The 20018-nt window shown below is 38.7% G+C and overlaps 1 protein-coding gene across 1 annotated transcript in view; it reads right to left on the bottom strand.

The window, feature by feature from the left end:
* Nucleotides 1-206: 206 nt before the first annotated feature.
* LOC114650555 (F-box only protein 40-like) overlaps nucleotides 207-20018 on the bottom strand; it is a 50887-nt gene continuing 31075 nt past the window's right edge. The window contains exon 4 of the mRNA XM_028800280.2: nucleotides 207-869. Within this exon, the coding sequence (XP_028656113.2) occupies nucleotides 666-869 (204 nt within the window). The 3' untranslated portion in view covers nucleotides 207-665. The remainder of the gene's footprint in view (nucleotides 870-20018) is intronic.

Below are 20018 nucleotides of genomic sequence, written 5' to 3' on the forward strand. Positions count from 1 at the left end.
AGTTTTCTCTCCTTGTTTATAAATTATGATGGTGTCCCTTGTCTGTGGCATATTTGTTTATAAACACAATCCACTGACTTAAAAGTGCTTAAATGTGAGCTTTACTTAGAGTCGGTTGCAAATTGAAAAACAAATAAAAATACTACATATGTTACGTGTAGTGAACCACTCAAAAGCAACCTGTAAAATATGTCAGAATTTATAAATCAGTTCAACAGGTTTAGCATACAGGAGTCCATAGATTGTGCCTACCACGTACAGCACCATATTGTACCTTACAAAGTAGTTAATATTTTGAGTGCAAAACTATTTTGCATATCATTATATATTAGAATATTCTGAATATTAAGAATATTTCAATATTTTAATTCCAACATCAGTGCAAGCAAATACCAACAAAATTAAGAATGCTAACAAAATTGTAACCTATCACAATGAAATAAGTTCAAAAACCTTTAGATTTCTAATAAAACAATTTCTTAGGAAATCTGTTTCTGCTAGAGGAAAACAGAGAAAAGTCAAATTGAGTGTCAAGCTTTGGTGTTTACACAGCCAGTCAAGTTGGATGTGATAGCCAGCGATGTGCAAGATGAAACTTCACCACCATATCCCTTGGTGAGATTTTACATGAGACATTACATGCTGTTTAACTGCTTTGTGATCACTTAATATCCTGGAAGGAACATGGAAATAAGAGACACTCTCTCCTGTGACTGCTCTGAATCTCCACACATGCTGGTCAAGGGGAATGGCTCACATTTCTTCTCAGTGACATAAAAAGGGCAGACTTTCAGGTGTTCTGACATTGGTGCCATATCTGAAAAACTCCAGCTGTCTATGGTGGAAAAGAGACAACTGAATTGCCATACCTGCATAAACAAAAGAAAGAAAAAAACAAAGATTTTTCATCTCATAACAGAAACACAATCATTGAGCAGCAACATATTTCTTTAAATTGTCATTCATTGTTCGTAGCTACCAGAAGGTCAACTTGTGTATAGGATAACTGCTGTACAATATGACATTCAATACTGTATTATTGCATTCTTTTGTGATTGCAGTTTCAAACAGTCACAAACATGTCTATGCATTTGGTTTTATTATCAATTATCCCAAAAAATGTTATAAAAAATTCTGAAAATACATGACATAGACAGGGTGCATAACTGAACTGTTTTAGGACACAAAAGGCCATCACATTTAGAGTGGATGAGATGTAGTTAAGGTCACTGCTCAGAAGTAGATGTGTCTGCACTAGATGGGTCTGGATACAGTTTCATATTCCTAAATCTATATATAAAAATGCTAAGGGTTGTGTCTGTCATGTGATTACATGCAATCTACTAGGGGAAGACCCTTGTCCTTGGTCATAATTGAAAATGTATGCATGATATGCACTGATAAAGAAAAAAATGTGCCTAGCAGCAACTTCCAAGAGGTTATCATGGTTTGTGTGTTTCCTATGGAAAACCACATAGGGGATTTGACAGAGAAAGTGACATCTGCTCAGCATGAAGCACATTGTAGAAGATAATTACATGACAGAATGAAGAAGAATGACTGCTCCAGCATCTGCTATGCCTCAAGCATATGTGTGGCAGCAGCCTGCTGGTACTTGTGAACTACTTAGGCAGAAAACTTGATCTTTCTTATGATACCTAAGAGTTCAAAAGCACAAAGTTCCAAAAAATTACAAACATGTACAGTAGAAGGTAGGGCTGTTGAATATCTTAATATTTCACATCATCACCATGTCATTTGAAAACGCTGATGATGTATGATTACATCACCTGTGCTGGGGAGTTCTTTGGTGGGGGTGGACGAAGCTTGTGAATAATTAATAATTAGCTGCTCTACTCATGCACCACATATAGGGTCTTCACTTGGCGGGGGTGCCTTAATTCACACACCTCCTGCATCTAGTTTGTTTAGACTAGTTGTTTTGAACTCTGGTTTGTTTAAGGACATGTTAAGATGCCAATTGCAGACCACATGTGGTAGACCAAAACAACCCACATGTGGTATTAATGTGATCAAATATGGGACCAGTTTAACTAAATGAAATGCTGTGCATTATGGGTGAAATTTTGCATGCTGTATTAGTCATGCTAAGTGTCTGCTCTCAGTAATAGGGAATGTCATTCACAGTATAACAAGTGGAGGGTTAACATAGAGCATTAAAACAATAAAAGTGTACAAATAAAAATGCACATACTGTAAATGCAGATGAAGCACAATTTGATAAAACAACTTGCAAAATTACCAGTCAATCGCAGCAAACCAAGCACCGGGGAGATCAGGTATAAATGGTGCATATGCACGAAAATGATGTTTACACCCATTTCCATGCTCATGTTAAGATGTATAAAAACTAAACTATTGCAATGCACATTTTCATGGAGCTTCAGAGCATGTGCACTCATGTTTCTGCTCAGTTTTGTAAATGAGCGGCAGTGCTACTGTTTCTGTGTGGTTTCCTCTTTATTAGATTCGCATCAATGACACCAAAATTAACTGCATATCATTTACAAATTTAAAGCACTTGATTGTAGTCATTCTATAATAATATAACAGTGCATGGAATGGCCAAACTATTCCAATTACCACGGCTGCTTTAGCATTGTTAGAAGACATCGCAAATGGAACAATTAGTAGAGAGCACGTATTTAGAGATCATACTGATTTTCTTGTCCCATGATGATAGTGGCTTTCAAGTCGATTTTGATTTCCAAGAGTTATCCTCTTGGAGTTGTGTGCTGAACTGGTGCCAGCTTTATAAAGGCAGACTTTGAGGAATTGTGCTATACCTGCATCTTTGCAAGTTCTATCCACCCTCAGGTTTTCAGCCACCGGAGCTTTTCAACATGAGCGATCAGGTATTTCTCAGTCATCACTGAGTCACGCCATGCCAGGTATATGGGATGGTATTATCCACTTGTCATCTAGATATATAAGATTTCCTTACACTATTGCTGAATGGGCAAACATCAAAGTGCAATTCACAACAAAATCCAGGTTTCCAAATGTACTTGAAGTGAGCATTTCCATTCTATTAATGTGAAAATTATCTGTGATGTTAAAATGCGTCTCATTAATGTTGTGGCAAGATATATAAGTGTCTCACCAATAACTGCAGCAGCTCACTGCTCAAACGGTGTGACCCCGGTAATTCTGCCCGCTCCTCCAGTGGTTTTGACACTCACCTTTTCACATCAACTTTGATACCTGACCACTTCTTTTTTATTTCAGACACTTTTGAATGCCTTTTGTTGCTTACAGTATACCAGTGCTTAATCCACATCCAATAGTATGTTTTCCTTGCCTCCTTCTTTGTTTATATATGTGGTTTCGCCGTTGTCTTTTAACAAAACACTGAAAGGAAGGGGCTATTTATACTGATTTGCATATTCAAATAGGCAAAATTCTGTGAGTAGTGGGGCTGTAGGCTTGTGCCTGTACGTTAAAATTCCTGCCCAGGGGCATTTATAAAGGGAAAGTGCGTAGAACTTTGCTTACACACTGTTTTATACATCTGTATTCTTTTGTGTGTACGCATATTTCTACTTTTATTTGTACTCCTTGTACAGTATTAGTGTGAGTTCTATGCAATGCATTATACCTGAGGCCCCTGATCAGGAGCCTTTTCGTACCAAGTGTAGTAGCGCAGAATTTTCAAGTAGTCTTTCACTTGTTTGATGATAGGTGTTTTGGTCACACAGCTGTGTTAGGTAAATAAAATAAATAAATAGAGAAAATGCAGCAGTGCACAAACACAATTGTTGTCAACCATCCATGATATTTTTCCCCTTGAAAAAATGGTTCTATCCAATGAAAGAAGCTCACAACACAGCCAGGAGTGTTTATTGATATGTTTAGTTCACTTGAAAGTTTGCAGTGTGAAATGCATCTGAACTATCTGGAAATTGAAAGATTGAAACAAATCGTCTCCTGATTCAGAACAAAGCAAATGTAATAATTGTGAAAACTACTTCTTAGTGCTTGACAGCTTTCTTATGAGGTGTGCAAGATTAGAAATAATGTGACGGCTGCATGTTTGGATTTCATGGACAATTTTGATTAATATTGATGATGTGGTCTGCAAATTGACATTGTCCATCGTTTCAGCCCTACTAGACAGGGAATCTATCAAAACCAGGCTAGTAACAAGGGCAAAAACACAAAATCTTAATAAATAAAAAAGACTTTATTTTCAGAAAAAAATGTTCTGAACAAAATTAAGCTCCACAGAGCACAAAAGGTAAAAAGGAGTTGGCTGAAAACACAAGGTAATCTAAACCAAGTCCCAATCTGAATCCAGTAGCTGAAGTAAAAAAAAAAAACATAACGCATATTCTAAATGAATATTTAGACCAGCTAAATAAATGAACCAGCTCTACACCCTTAGCAGAGTCCTGGAGGGTGCATGGGAGTTCGCCCAACCAGTCTACATGTGTTTTGTGGACTTGGAAAAGGCCGTGTTACTTGGGGAATCCTGTGGGGGTTACTCTGGGAGTATGGGGTACCGGACGCCCTGATAAGTGCTGTTTGGTCCCTGTACAACCAGTGTCAGAGCTTGGTCCACATTGCCGGCAGTAAGTCGAACCCGTTTTCAGTGAGAGTTGGACTCCGCCAGGGCTGCCCTTTGTCACCAATTCTGTTCATAACTTTTATGGACAGAATTTCTAGGCGCAGCCAGGGTGTTGAGGGGGTCCGGTTTGGTGGACTCAGGATTGGGTCACTGCTTTTTGAAGATGATGTTGTCCTGTTTGCTTCATCAGGCCGTGATCTTCAGCTCTCTCTGGATCGGTTTGCAGCTGAGTGTGAAACGGCTGGGATGGGAATCAGCACCTCCAAATCCAAGACCATGGTCCTCAGCCGGAAAAGGGTGGAATGCCCTCTCAGGGTTGGGAGCGAGATCCTGCCTCAAGTGGAGGAGTTCAAGTATCTCGGGGTCTTGTTCACGAGTGAGGGAAGAATGGAGCGTGAGATCGACAGGTGGATCGGTGCGGCGTCCGCAGTGATGCGGGCTGTGCATCGGTCTGTCGTGGTGAAAAAGGAGCTGAGCCGTAAGGCAAAGCTCTCAATTTACCAGTCGATCTATGTTCCTACCTTCACCTATGGTCATGAGCTATGGGTAGTGACCGAAAGAACGAGATCGCGAATACAAGCGGCTGAAATGAGTTTCCTCCGCAGGGTGTCTGGGCTCTCCCTTAAAGATAGAGTGAGAAGCTCAGTCATCCGGGAGGGGCTCAGAGTAGAGCCGCTGCTCCTCCGCATCAAGAGGAGTCAGATGAGGTGGCTTGGGCATCTGATCAGGATGCCTCCTGGACGCCTCCCTAGTGAGGTGTTCTGAGCACGTCCAACCGGGAGGAGGCCCCGGGGAAGACCCAGGACACGCTGGAGGGACTATGTCTCCTGGCTGGCCTAGGAACGCCTTGGGATTCTCCCGGAAGATTTAGAAGAAGTGGCCGGGGAGAGGGAAGTCTGGGCATCTCTGCTCAAGCTGATGCCCCCGCGACCCGACCTCGGATAAGCGGAATAGGATGGATGGATGGATGGCATATTCTAAATTTCCAGAAAACATGAAAGCGCAGAAAAAATCACAGTATTAACTCACTAATTCCCAAGCAAATTCAAATGAACTGCAATGGACTGTTCAGTGCAGTTCCTTGCAGCGATGGGCAGGTGGGGACCCACCCAAAAATCAAAACAAACATAACACATGCATCGGGAATATAGCAAGTAATTAAGAAAAGTAAAATTAGCATAAATAAATGACTCAAAGAATGAGCAAAAAGAACCGGAAGTCCACGTGTAACTAGTATTTCAAGTCAAATGGTTATTGATGTTGGCCAAAACTACCTTTAGTTTCAGCCAAGATTAAATTTATTTCATCAAACCTTAGCCGTCACCTCTGAACATTTTCAGGAAATTACAACACAAAGAACATGTCCAGGTTACATCAGAGAAGAACCTGGGATCTAATAATTAAATGTAATGACTACCACAATGCAATTCTATGCACTAAATGAAGAGCTATTTTCAGAATTAATGCTATAAATGTACTGTAGCTTTTTTAGCAAGTTTTTGGGTAGTTTGGAAAATGGAAGAATGACTGAACTCCACACACTCCTAATGTGTCATTTACCTAACACATAACATTCTCAATCCCTCTTACTAGAATTCATGATCGCAGAGACCAAAGTCCACCCATGTTCAAACTCACAAACTGCCTTCTAAACTAATATTTTGAGATGTGAGAGACAAAACAGACAACAACCCATACAGATATGGGAATAATGAAGCAAGCCAAAGACCTGGAAATAATTTAGTTATTGGTGAGTGTAAGGTAGCACTAAACACTGCCCCACTGTGCTGGTCCTTGAAGTAATTTATACTTAGCAAAACACATCATTGCAGAAGAATTCTGAAAATACAACATATTAGGGAAAAGAAAAAATGCCTGTTGGAAAAGAAATTACTGAAATTATTATATTACAACAAAAGCTCTTTTGGTGGGGAATTGCAGAAATTTACTTAAAGTGAAGACGTCATTTTTTGTAATAATGCCACTGTACTTTTTTTAGAACATTAAACTCATTCATTCTTTTTATATACATTTATTCCAGCTGATATCTAAAGCCAGTCCAAGCAATACTGGGCAAAGACATAAACCAACACTGTGCAGGGCATGACAACTGTCAATTTAATGTAACACACAATAAAAGACCAAACACTACAGTACATGATAAATTTTCAAAAGAGTTGAAAATTTGAAGACTTGCTAACATTTACAGCCAGAGAATTGTTTTGACATAAACGCATGATCTATGAAGCTATACCGAGAGGAGTGACACTTTTTGGGTGGAGTGTCCTAAATGCCCTGTTATTCTCAGATTTAAATGATTAGTTATAAAATATTACAGTTGAAAAAAAGAGCTGTAATATTTACTTGCTCTTGGAAATATTTTGATTCTCTCATGCTTTCAAAATCAAAACAACTCCATGTATAATACTGTTAAATTGTACATGTTTTATCTGACAGTTTAAGTCAATATTATTATGCCTACTTAATTTATTTTGCATACAGATGTGTCTGTAACAGTAATCACCAGATAATAAATTAAGCCAGTTGAAAACAAAACTTGATTTGATAACATTTTCATGAAAAAGCTTTCTTGTCTTTTGTACAATAAGTGTTTTTTCTCCTTCATTGTGTATTTTATTACAAGGGCAGCTAAGCAATACTGTGTCATTGTGTGAAACATTAAAATTAGACAAGGAAGACACTGAGATTTTTTAGTTTACTCTGCATAAAGTTCTGTGTTGGTTGAACCAGTCTGAGAAAGTCTGAGCAGTGTTTCTCAACCTCTGTCCTGGGGGCCCACTGTGGCTGCAGGTTTTTGTTCCAACCAGATTCCTAATCAGTGACAATACCTGATAGCACTGATCTCATTTAATTAGCTGGTATTATTTTTCTTTTATCCTACATTCAGAAAAGCACAGCAGCATGATTTTTACATTTATAAGACATTTAGAAATATTTCTGCTTTTACTAGAGATTTAAATGCTTAATTCTCTTTTGTTGATTTCATCATATTTTGAGCTTTCTCTGTGCAGTTTTTACCCTTTGTTGTATCTTATTAATGAGAATTAAAAATGAGCAGAGCAGACACCCCGGCAAATAACACTTTATAAGCAAAGGCTGCAACTACTTTAGCATCAGATTCCCTAATTAGTAAATAATGGATTAATTAAACAATTAGAACACCAAGAAAAGTAAAATGAAAATCAAGATGAAAATATTGTTAAAAAGAAAAAAAATACATTATTCCCATATAACGTCTTGGTACATTTTAATATATATATGAATTTTTTTCTTTTTAACCAAACTTAGTTTTCTAATTTCTATATTGTTCCTAAAACACAGAACTTGGGAAATAACAGTTCACTTAATTAGCCTAGGAGTCCAATTAAAAACAGAAGCTGGTTGGAACAAAAACCTGCAGCCACAGTGGGCCCCCAGGACCGAGGTTGAGAAACACTGGTATAGAGAGACCATTATTTTTTTCTTTAGTGAAATTAATTTCATTTAAAAGCCCACGTGTGCCAAATCGGTTTCCCTTTTACAAGCCCACATGGGCAGAAACACTTTCCTTTTCCCCATGAGCTAACTTCCTGTATGTTTTTAGATGCAGAGGGTCATATGAGGTATAATAATCAGGTAGCTTGAATTAAAGGTGTGCCCCAATTATAAGCTTGCAAGCACTTGAAAAAAGTGTCAAATTAAAAACTATACCAAAAACGGTGACACACTTTCAGACAAAATACAGTCCTGAGCTCCACCACTGGTCTAACACCAAGGGACTATGCCTCACCACTTCCAAATACCCTAGGCCCAAACTCTGGAAGCAGGTCTATGGCCTAAACAAAGCAAAATCTTCATCCATCCATCCATTTTCCAACCCACTGAATCCAAACACAGGGTCACGGGGGTCTGCTGGAGCCAATCCCAGCCAACACAGGACACAAGGCAGGAACCAATCCCGGGCAGGGTGCCAACCCACCGCAGGACACACACAAACACACCCACACTAGGGCCAATTTAGAATCGCCAATCCACCTAACCTGCATGTCTTTGGGAGAAAACCAGAGCACCCGGAGGAAACCCACGCAGACACGGGGAGAACATGCAAATTCCACACAGGGAGGACCCGGGAAGTGAACCTGGGTCTCCTAACTGCGAGGCAGCAGTGCTACCACTGCGCCACCATGCTGCCCAAGCAAAATCTTTAAATATCAAAATGTCATGACAACGAGAGAGAGAGAGAGAGAGAGGAAAGACCCTAAAAGGCTCTCAGACATGAAAACCAAACAGAGATTCTTTCATATTTAACTATTAAGCAAAGTCAAAAACGATTGCACAGAAATCAAGGCAGGAACCTGAAGAAACCTGAAATAAATAAATCCAGAAACAGAAACAAGAGACAGTACCTTAAATTAATAACAAGGGGATTAAAGCCAGGAAGAGCAAAAATCAGAAAAAGCACAAACCACAAGATAGGAACAAACTACAATTCCAAAGCAGCCATGTTGATGGTTGTTTCTCCTAAATTACTGCTGGAGGTAGCTCACCAACTGCAGCATTAGGTGGACCTATCCCTAGGGCTCCACATAAACACTGAAAGTAACACATACAACAACATAATACTGACATAAGCAACATTATATTCAATAAACAAAACTACAATCAATTACACAATTTTCAAAATGATATTTAAAATACAATAAATACATTAAAAAAAGAAAACATTGAGCCAGAAGTGAAACCCTGGCTGAAGCATAACAGCAACCAAACCACATCACCTTGTACATCTGACTAGAATCATACAGTACAGCAACTTTTCACAACATATTATGCACTTGGAGCATGTGTGTGTGTGTAAGACTGTGGCAGCAAAGCTCTGATCCATTCCTTCTGAATTCCAATTTGCTTTAAATTGTATTCTGATCAAGGCCTCTTCCCGCGTGCCCCTGCACATTGCTGCTGACCTCTGGGACTTTTGATAGCACTGCCAAAGATTCATCCCAATAGCAGGCTTACTTATTATTCAGCAATTAACAGCAACATGGTACCGAAGACCCTAATGAGTACTCAGCTTCCCTTTTTACAGTCTATAGGAAAATACAAAACAAAACATACCAACTGGGAACAAGTCACGGCTAGCTTCTCACTGTTCCCAACTGTCAGTATCATGATATCAGCCATGACTGTCTCACTATCCAACATCACAGAGGTGATGCCCCCCTAAGGCAAGCACTAACACCTGTACATGACTCATATTTATTTGTTTCTTATGAAGGTGTCCTTGAATTCACATGATTTAAAGGTTGCACTTTCCTTCCTTGCTCAGCGGGCTGCTCCCACTCAAGAATCGTATCCCATACAGCCTTCAAGGGGACCACAGGGTTAATTAGGGATCCTCCAGACCCCTGCACCTTAGGTAAAACTTGCATTACTTGAAAATGTAGTGTCTAATGGCTCTATTAGAGTAGTGTCAAAGAATATCAAATTAAATATGTAAAATACATTGATACATTTTATTGGCTACACCTAATATTGAGTTAATCTGTCCAAGCAACCTGAATTTATCAGGTCATAATTTCAAAACAGTGCAACTCATATCTCTTCTAGTTCCTTAGGTCTGATTAGTAGCCAGTGGTGCATCTGTACACTTATTAGTTTATTTTAAATCATTCCAGAGATGTACAATTAAAATGTGATCTTTTGACGGGTGAGGCAGCTATATGCAGATTAATCCACTGGCATTTTCCTGGAAAAAATGTTGTGTTTCCTAACTTTGAGACTTTGAGCATTATTCTCTTGTAAAAATCTGCTTGCAGATAGGGCATCTTCTGTTGTGAAAAAAGAAGAAAGAATACCTTGAAAAGTAAAATAGGTTTAACTCTTTGAGGGCTGAATATTTTTTTCCAATAAAGCACACAAAGCAATGGTTTCACACATAAATCAACATAAAACGTCTGTTGCTATGTGCTGTGGCTGCTGTTGGCACAAGTTTGGCATCTCTGGAGACAGTGGCTGCGTGGGGGCACCTCAATGGCCAGCAAGAATGCACGGTGGGCTGGCTGCCTTCGCACAGGTGGGCGGCGGTGGCAGTCGCAGTGAGACTCAATTTGTTTGATGGTTTGTACCTCTTGTCATCATAAGTGGTTGTCCTCCAGGGCGAGTGCTGTCGTAGGCATATCAACTACACAAACGTGTTCAGTACCACGATCATCTGGGGACTGATGAGCTGATGCTGGTACCTCACTTTCATATTTGATGTCCATCTCCTGATCACTTGTATCAAATTCCAAGTCCGACAAGTCAGAGTCCAATTCAGCGATAATATGTAAAACGTCCATGGCGTATTTAGTCTCTTGCTAGATGTAGATGCCATTTTAGAGGTTGTTTGCTCTTCGCTACTCACGCAGGGAATCGAGTTCAAATCAACAAAGCTACTTAACTTTCCTTCTAGCAAAGAGAGTCAATCTTAAATGTAAGGGCGAGTTTTGTTGTAGTTTACAGCTGATTACCGTGCTCTACCCCTGAATTTCGACAAAGTCGACATCAGCCCTGAAAGAGTTAAATAAAAATAAATAAATAAATAAATAAGACAAAAAAATTCTAGCTGCCTACCAAGAGAAAAAAATGTATATTTTGATTTAACGTTTGCAGTTTGATTTATTTAATTTTTCCGTTTGAATTTTTGGCTATTTACCTGGTTTTATGTCACAGGGAGTACATGCGTTTTGAGGACAGATGACCTAATCCATACCACTAAATTACTATTTAAAATCCTGCTATTAAAATAAACTGTTTCCGTTTTTAGCATCATAGTTCACAACAAATTTCTTTAAATGAAAGAGTGTCCATCCATTTAGAGGTTCTAGGAGCCACAACTGTCATGTAGTGCTGGGATACCCTGACCCCAAATTGATGGGAGCGGTTCCCATGTAGGTATTTAAAAGGAGCTCTGTCATCAGCTAACACAATCTCCAAACAAACAAGTTAGTGGGAACAGATGCATACATGCAGTGTTGGTCGAATGAGAGGTCTGTGCCTTTATTTAAATATAAGCAGTTGGTAAGCCACTTCCCTGATCAGTCAAGCAGTAACTAATTGTGCGGGCCCAGAGGAGCAAATATTCTTTTCTATTTTTATTTTATTTATATAGTGCATTGTACTCTTCTTATGTGTAGCCCATCTGGATTAATAAACTATTGATTTTAATTTTCATTATTTTTGGGATTTTAGCTTTTCACATATTTGACATTTTAGCTTTTGTTTCAGGATTAGGCACAGACACTCCACAGTATAATACATACATTTATTATTAAAAGTACTATATTTTGCACTCTTGAAAACATAAAATGAATATTAGCTGTGCAAAATAAAAGCCTGGCTCTATTTAACGGTGACTGTGATTTGATTGCAAACTATAGTACTTTGCTCTAAGAAAGCTGTCTTGATCTAAATTGAGAAGCTGAGGCATGCATTATTCAGGAAGGACAAGTCATTATTGCTCCTTGAGGAAAATTAACCATAAATTGAAACTTGCACACCTAAAGTCAATCATTTGTTGGGAACTGATTACTAGTGACAGATTCTTAAAGGCAAATGTGGTCTTCTTGTGCCTATCTAATATTTGTATATGCATCGTAATTTGACCTTAGGGAAATTTGATATTAAGGTAATATTTTTTTCTGATGCATACCATAAATAACATCTGTACCTTGCATCCAAATAGAAAGTTTCACATATACAAGCTGCACCTGAAGTAAATGTACATGAAGTATAAAACAAAATATTTGCTATTAACAGGAACATTCAAACCTTAAGGTGCTAAAGCGGTCATTTATAAATTGACTGTTTATTAAACTGTGTTTAATAGAGATTAGTAATTTCAGTCCATTCTACTGAACTCGATCTTAAATAAATACATTTAATAGTGAATTCCTGTTGCATTGACTGTAAGTGACTTGTGATGTACTTAGTATTACTTCATTGGGCAGGTTTTCTGAGTGTTGTGCTGCAGGTTTTTTGGAGTGGCATTTAGGCACACTGAAGTGTGTGCAAGTGCTTAACCCCCACTGCTACTGGGAAAACTCGGCACATGGATTGCCTCTCCTCATAATACCAACATATATGTTCATCATCATTTTACAGACAGTTTCAATGAAATAAGTTAAATTAGGAAGAAATAAGGGAAGGCTAGGGATTGTCCTGGGTGCAAGACAGGAAATAACTTCTAAATTCTTTAAAACTGCATTTGTTTAATTTAATCACACTTATTATAATTGATGAACATTTTAATATGCAGTTATGGTGGATTGCAAGCATTTCACTTTAGCACTTATGTATTTCAACATATAGTCTTTGTAGGCACATAGTTTACTATATGTGTTTCAGTAGACAGAGTAAGCATTTCTGCATAAAGTGTGTGTAGTTCACTATAGTATGTATGCATAGTATATGTATGCCTCAATGGGCTCATATTGGGCCCTCTATTCCTAGCTGCAGCATTCGCCTACAAGTGTCTCATGCTTGGACCAGTTCCTCTTGGAAGTTTCCTCAATCCAGACTTCCCATGTTACAGTTAATTCCAGCAGGTCCACTTGTCTTGTTGTCTCTCACATCAGGACTGTGTTAGACCTGAGTTTGGTCTCTGCAATGGTGACTGGGAATCTGAGCTGTTTCCCTAGGTCAGCCGTCAGCTGCCAGTCTCCTACTATGGCAAGTAAACCATCTGCTCCTGTAGCCTCTCTTCCAGGCCATACAAAGGTGATGTACTTCCTTTCTGGTTGTTGCTGTTCGCTGTGAATGATCTCCTATGACCCTTAACATTTGATCATAGCACCAGTGATAGCATCCTTCTCCCAAGGCTTTTGGGCAACAGCTCAATATATACTACATTGCCCCTCTTTGTTGGCTCAACATGAATGCAGGATTTCTTGCCAGGCCCAAGCAAATGAGATTGGATGAGTTCAGAAGGACATTACAGACTATTTGAATCAAGAACTTTATCTGTAGTTGCATTCCAGAGTCTGAACCATGAGATATTCTGTACTATAGCCTGCTCCCTTCTGGACCACACCCCATATTGCTGCATTACTACTATACTGCTTGTACGGGACTCCTACAGTCTTGCTTGAAGCTTCAAAACTTCCCCTGAGCCTTGTAAAAGCATAGTTTTGGGTTGCTACCAAACCCTGCTCAATCTGACATGACTGCTCCCACCAAACCTCCATGCCACAGCTGTGCTTACACATGGTTGACTGCCTCCTGTGTTCTCCACTTCCTTCCAGTTCACACTTCAGTGCCTGCTAAGGAAAATCTAGTGTCACTGATGTCTCATTATACAGCTTCTCTCTTTTGCACAGTTAACCATGAACTCCTTTGCCAGACTGCTGAAAGGGAGCTGCAGTTTTTTCCTGCTCCTGTACAAGGCGATGCAGCTGAGATTTTGTGGTCATCCCAGTCATCTTCACAGGAAGTTAGTTGTCTTCCTCTCAAAGCCTTCAGAGGTGCACAGTGGAACATCATAAACCAGCAGGTGCAAAGGGTATGTAGTAGAATGACATGGTGATAAATCCATGCCATGAATTTCCCCTACAGTCCTGACTTGTTCACAGCAGTGAGCAATGTCCCCAAATGTTCACAGCAGTGAGAAATGTCCCCAAATATTTACAGCAGTGAGCAATGTCCCCAAATCATCGCTGGTTGCCCGGATTGCTGCTTTTTCCCTCAGGGTGCAGTCAAAGGCCTTAAATAGGCACTTGAGCGGCCTCTCAGAGAAAGATGGAATTTGGACACATCCTAAAAAGAATCAAAACTTTCCTCATGACAGATGGACCTAGACTTGGCTGGCCTGAAGTTCATTCGATCTCACTTGATGAGTTGTTTCAGGCCGTGGAGGATACTGGGGGAGCCTGGTATAGAAGTTATTTTTACTGTCGGGTCATCCATAAATGCCCTTATAGAGGCTTTCAAGCAGCACTGTCAAGGCTGATGCAGTTGTAAAAGTCCAAAATAAGATCCCTGATCTTGCCTGGGGCATGATATTGATCCAGTGTAGTTTCCACCTGTCTATGTGGGATTGACCTGTAGGCATTGGTGAGGTCCAGCCACTTAACTGCCAGGTCTTCTTTCCCTTCACATGCATCCTGTTTCAGCTGCATGGCCTCTCCTTTGTGTTCGATATATTCTGTCACATTTGCCTCTCCCTCTTCTGCATAGAGGTGTTGAAATATAATAATAATACATTTTATTTAATTGCACCTTTCTATGCACAGAAGGAGACATTACAAGATAAAACCATACAACGGTGCAATTAATTAAATTACATTTAGAAATTAAAATAAAACAAGAAATCATAACAATATAAAAGGATAAAATCTATGGCAACTTTGAAAAGGTGGATTTTAAGTTGTTTTTTAAATAAAGAAAGAAATATGAAGAGTCTGGACATGATAAGGGAGAAAGTTCCAGAGCTAAGGGACACCATAGTTGAAAGAATGACCTCCCATGGAAGACAGACATAAGGAACAACAAGAAAGCCAGAAATACAAGAGTGCAGTGAGTGTATAATATTTAATTAGATCTTTTAAATAAGAGGGAGCCAGATCATGGGGTGCTTTGTAAGTGAGTACAAGAATCTTAAAGTTGATATAGTACTTAACTAGAAGCAATGACGTTTGTATAGAATACGTGTAATGTGATTATGGGCCTCAGTTGACTCAGTAAGAAAGCAGCAGGACTTTGAACTAATTGCAGCTTGTTTACAAGTTTACAAATTTTGTGGGGATGCAAAAGCTGAAAAATAAACAATGACAGTTCAGCATTAAAATAATTACATGGTTTGGGGAAATGATACACTTTATTAATAGTGAAAGGTTCTACGCCTAATAACTGGATCACATGATATTCAAAGGATAAGTAGGATGTTAATAGAGTTTGTTCTACTTTAAAATCAGCTCTGTAAATCAGAGCGGTACCACCAGGGTGTCTTGATTTACAATTCATGTGTATTCTTCAGGAGAATCTCTGTCAAGTGTTGTGCAACAATGCTATAAGATACTTTGCCCTCAACACTGAGTAGTGAGATGGTCCTAAACCACTCAATGGTACTTGCGTTCCCTTCCTTTGGAAATGACACAACCTCAGCATACTTCTACTCCTGGGCTACCTTTTCCCTCCTTCAGATGAAATTAGTGGTTTTCCTAAGTTGGCCCAAGACTCTGGGACATCTCTTGTAGACAACATGTGGTACTCCACTTGGGCCTTGTGCAGAGCTTGTTTAGCCACTTTTACCCCTTTAAGAATTTACTTCTTGATACTGAAGAGTGGGTTCTAATGGAGTTATCAAGGGTTTGCATGACCCTAATTCCTACTCTCCTGCTCTGTCACTAAATGTACTACTGAGGTAGTGGTCAACCTCCTCTTGAGTATAAGAAAATTGGCTGGTTTGTTTTAGCCCGTGGGTCTTCTTGGTAAACCCAAATGGTTTTTATAATGAAGGCTGCTCTCATTCTGGCCCCCTCCTTGCCATTCTTCCTATGCCATTCAGCTGTGCAGAGGGTGGAGAGCTTCATCACAATTTTTGCGGAGGATCTTTCCTCCTCACTTGCCTTCTTGAAATACTGCCTTCTTATTCTAAACTCTTGTCGAAGCTCACTCTGGAATGACTCATACAAATCCACCTATGCAGGTACAATATGTGAACTTAACCAACTTGTTGTTTATATTCCTTTTATTATCATTTATATATTGCCCCAGCACTGACCACTAAGGAACACCACTCTCAAAATCATCCAATTCTGAAAGGGTTCCATAGTTTGATGCCCAGCATTTCATATAGGACCTTATCAAATGATTTCTAATTGTCAAGATAAATAATATTGTATGCAACACTCTGATTGTATTCTTTTGTTGTATGCCCATAGTGTTCCAGCATGTTAGTAAAACACAACCTCCCTCATCTGAACCCATGCTTACTGTTCCTTAACACTCCGGTTCTTGCCATGTGTTGCTCAGTTTTCTCCTTCATGATTCCTTACATTAAATTTCCTGTTGATGCACATGCAGCTTACTGGCCTTTAGTTACTTGGATCTGCCCCATCACCTTTTTTATATAACAGAGTAATATTTGCCATTTTCCATTCCTTACAAATTTCCCTAGTTTGCAGTAACTATTGAAAAATATGTGTGAAGGGTTTTCATATGTACTCTATAACCACCTCATGCTCTTATACGTTCTCTGATTCACATTGGAGTTTTTACTCTTATACACCTTATACAGCAGTTTTTTTCCTTTGCATGCTTCTTTTTCATCTCCTTATTTACCCATTGTAGAGCTTCTTAATCCTTACTAATTCCAAAATTTGTGATGGACCGCTCCTACGTTATATGTAAAACATTTTTAAACATGTCCCACTGCTCCTTGACTGTCTCCACACTTAAAAGCTTATCTCAGTTTATCCTTTTTAGAGCTCGCAAGATCTGTTTGCCATATGAAAGTAAAACTTAACTGTTTTGATCCGTGCATCCTCACTCTTTCAAAGCACTAACAATTGTGTTATATTGTATTCACTTGACCCTAACGGTTCAATCACCTCTACATCCTGAATTTTTCTCTGATTATTACAAAATAATTAATCCAGATCAGCTTCCCCACCATTGGTGCTTTAGTATATAGAAATATATAAATTAAAATAGGATCTTACCAACCCTCACCATTTAGTTACCTTGCTGATGAACATGTAATCACTTACTAACAAGCCTAAAAGATTATCACTGATGATTTACTTGGCATTGATAAAGCCTGAGGTATGAACCTTTTATTTGTCAATCTCTGAGGCACTACTGGTGATGTCCACATCATATTTTGCTGTCCTTCACTAAAAATACTTGGTTTACTGTCATGATGTTTACATGCACAGGAAACTTCCTTCTTTAATTTAAAGCAATCTTTTTACATACAGCATTACACCTAGGTATTTATTGTTATAGTGGGCACCTTCAGTCACTATAATCTACAAAAGTGTTAACACTGTACTTTTAACATGCTCCCTTTCCTGCCTGAAGAAATAACGGCGTGCACGGTTTTTATGTAAGAAGCATTTTATTTTGTACATGTTCTTAGTTCAATAATTCTGACTTCATCTCTGTATCTTAAGAAATGTTTTAAAAGTACCAAACAGTATATTTCTCTTATCTTGGTGAACATTGTGAGTAAAGTTTGTAATAAATACTGCAGACTTTAGATATCTATATTGCTACAAGAATGGTTATCCTACTGTATATACTCAACACTCTATGTGTAGTATAAGTTTTCCATTTACACAAAATCCTGACTAAAATCAACATACAATAAAGTATTGGTAAGACAAACTGCAGTTGCCTTATGATTAATATTTAATTATTTCCTTTCAGTCTTATATGTCACACAATATGAAAGGTGCTTAAAATGTGTATGTAAAAAGTGTATGTTGTTTGCAACTAATGAAAGTTTCTGCTGATAACAGAATCATGCATCATCATCATCATTATTACTGGTTTAATTGCCATTTTCTGGATAAACCCAGATTTGATGGTCGCCCAACAAATCTTTTTCTCCACATTCCCCAGCCATGGGCATTCTTTAGGGTGAGATCCATTCTTTTCAGATCATTTGACACAACCTCCAACCACATCTACTTTTGGCTTCTCTCTGGGCTTCATCCACTCTACCTCCATCATGGTGCACCTTTTCACCCACTAATCCACTGTCTAATCCACACCAGTTTGTTTCCCTTCAGTCCAACACCTGACACCGCTACAAAAAGTCTCTCATAATTAGGTCTTCATCTTCCTCTCATTTTACCTGATCCAGTAACACTTTAGTTTAGGTACTACAAAAATGCATCAATCAATCACTATTATGTAACAAGACCTTAACAAAGGCTTCTTTGGGTCCTCTTTCTTTAAACCTCAATTAAAGTGATGGCCATCTACCTACTTTAAGAGTAACAGGAGCAGAATCCTATTGTGGAAACTCTATGTGCAAACTAAAATACATCTCTGGATTGGGTATGTGACAACCACTGAACACATTCACACAGACATGCACGTCCATCAGTATTAGTCACCTTTTGACCTAACAAGCATGTCTTAGAGATGTGGACAGTGGCATAGTTTCTGTCGCCCAGAGCAGTCTTTGAGTGTGTCAACCCCCACCATCCATCCACTTACATTGTAAAACATAATAAATGTAAAACAAAAAATGAAAATGACAAAGATTTGAACTACATTTTTAATTATTAATTATGATATAGTTAATTATGTAAAGCCCCTTCATTCTTTTTTAATACTTCTTACCCTGCCTTTCTCTTTTTCCTAAAAGCGGCACCTCTCTCTTTTGTTTGCTTCATCTTGAAATTGAGAGAATAATAAAATATTAATAATGAGATTGACAGTTCCATCCCTTTCGGCTGGAATAAGCCAAAAGAGAGAGCCTTCGGTCGGAGTAAGTCAGCAAACTTGTCAAGTTTGGCATTCACAAAATATAGTTTTTCAACATATGTATTTGTAAATATTAAAATGGTGTAATTTTGACACACAGATAACACACATTAGCTTGCTAAAGCCGTATCAAAGAAAATTGTCAAAAAAGTCTAGTACTAAAGTTTATTAAAAAGTGCTGCCCCTAAAAAAGTGCCCCCTCCCCCCAGCTATGCCAGTGGATGAGGAAGAAAACCAGAATACCTGTAAAAAAAACCCACACAGATATGGAGACAGAGTGCCCACAACAAGCTCTGCACAGAGTTAGTTTTAAACCCAGGAGTTCAGAACTGTAAAACTGCTTTACTAAGCATCACTATGTCGTACCATAATAAGAATCATTTAATTGTAAACAGAGTTGAATTTATATTAAATTGCCTGGTATTTGAGTGACAAAGGTTGTAATATCAGGAATTATCCTAGTCTTTCACCTTTGGAAAATGACATTCTCAGCAGTGAGAGACAGCTCACATAAAAAAGTGATTATATTATTCCAAATGGCCTATCTAAATAAAAAGAGCAGTAAAATCCTGTGTAGAACTCAATAAAACCTTTGGATTATTAGAAACTATCAAAAGAGAGCCTAACACAAATTATATCACAACTATGTGTCAGTGAAAAAATGGTAAGTACTGCCATTTCAAGAAAGAGTCGCATGTATCCATTATTGTTAAACCCACTTCACTGAGTTTATGGTTGTGCAAGGCCAAGGCCTATACCTGCAACAATGAGCATAAGATGGGAACTTACTTTGGATGGTCTACAATATCTCAGGGAAAATTCACATCCACATGGACCCTCACTCATACTGGGCAAGTTTAGATACTGGAATTAGCACAATGGGTCTGGGACTGGTCCCTGTCTAGGTCTTGGTTCAACAATGTGCAGGATATAGCTGGAATATGCTCCAGATCTC

The sequence above is a fragment of the Erpetoichthys calabaricus genome, chromosome 4 (assembly GCF_900747795.2).
Source record: "Erpetoichthys calabaricus chromosome 4, fErpCal1.3, whole genome shotgun sequence".
NCBI classification, from domain to species: domain Eukaryota; kingdom Metazoa; phylum Chordata; class Cladistia; order Polypteriformes; family Polypteridae; genus Erpetoichthys; species Erpetoichthys calabaricus.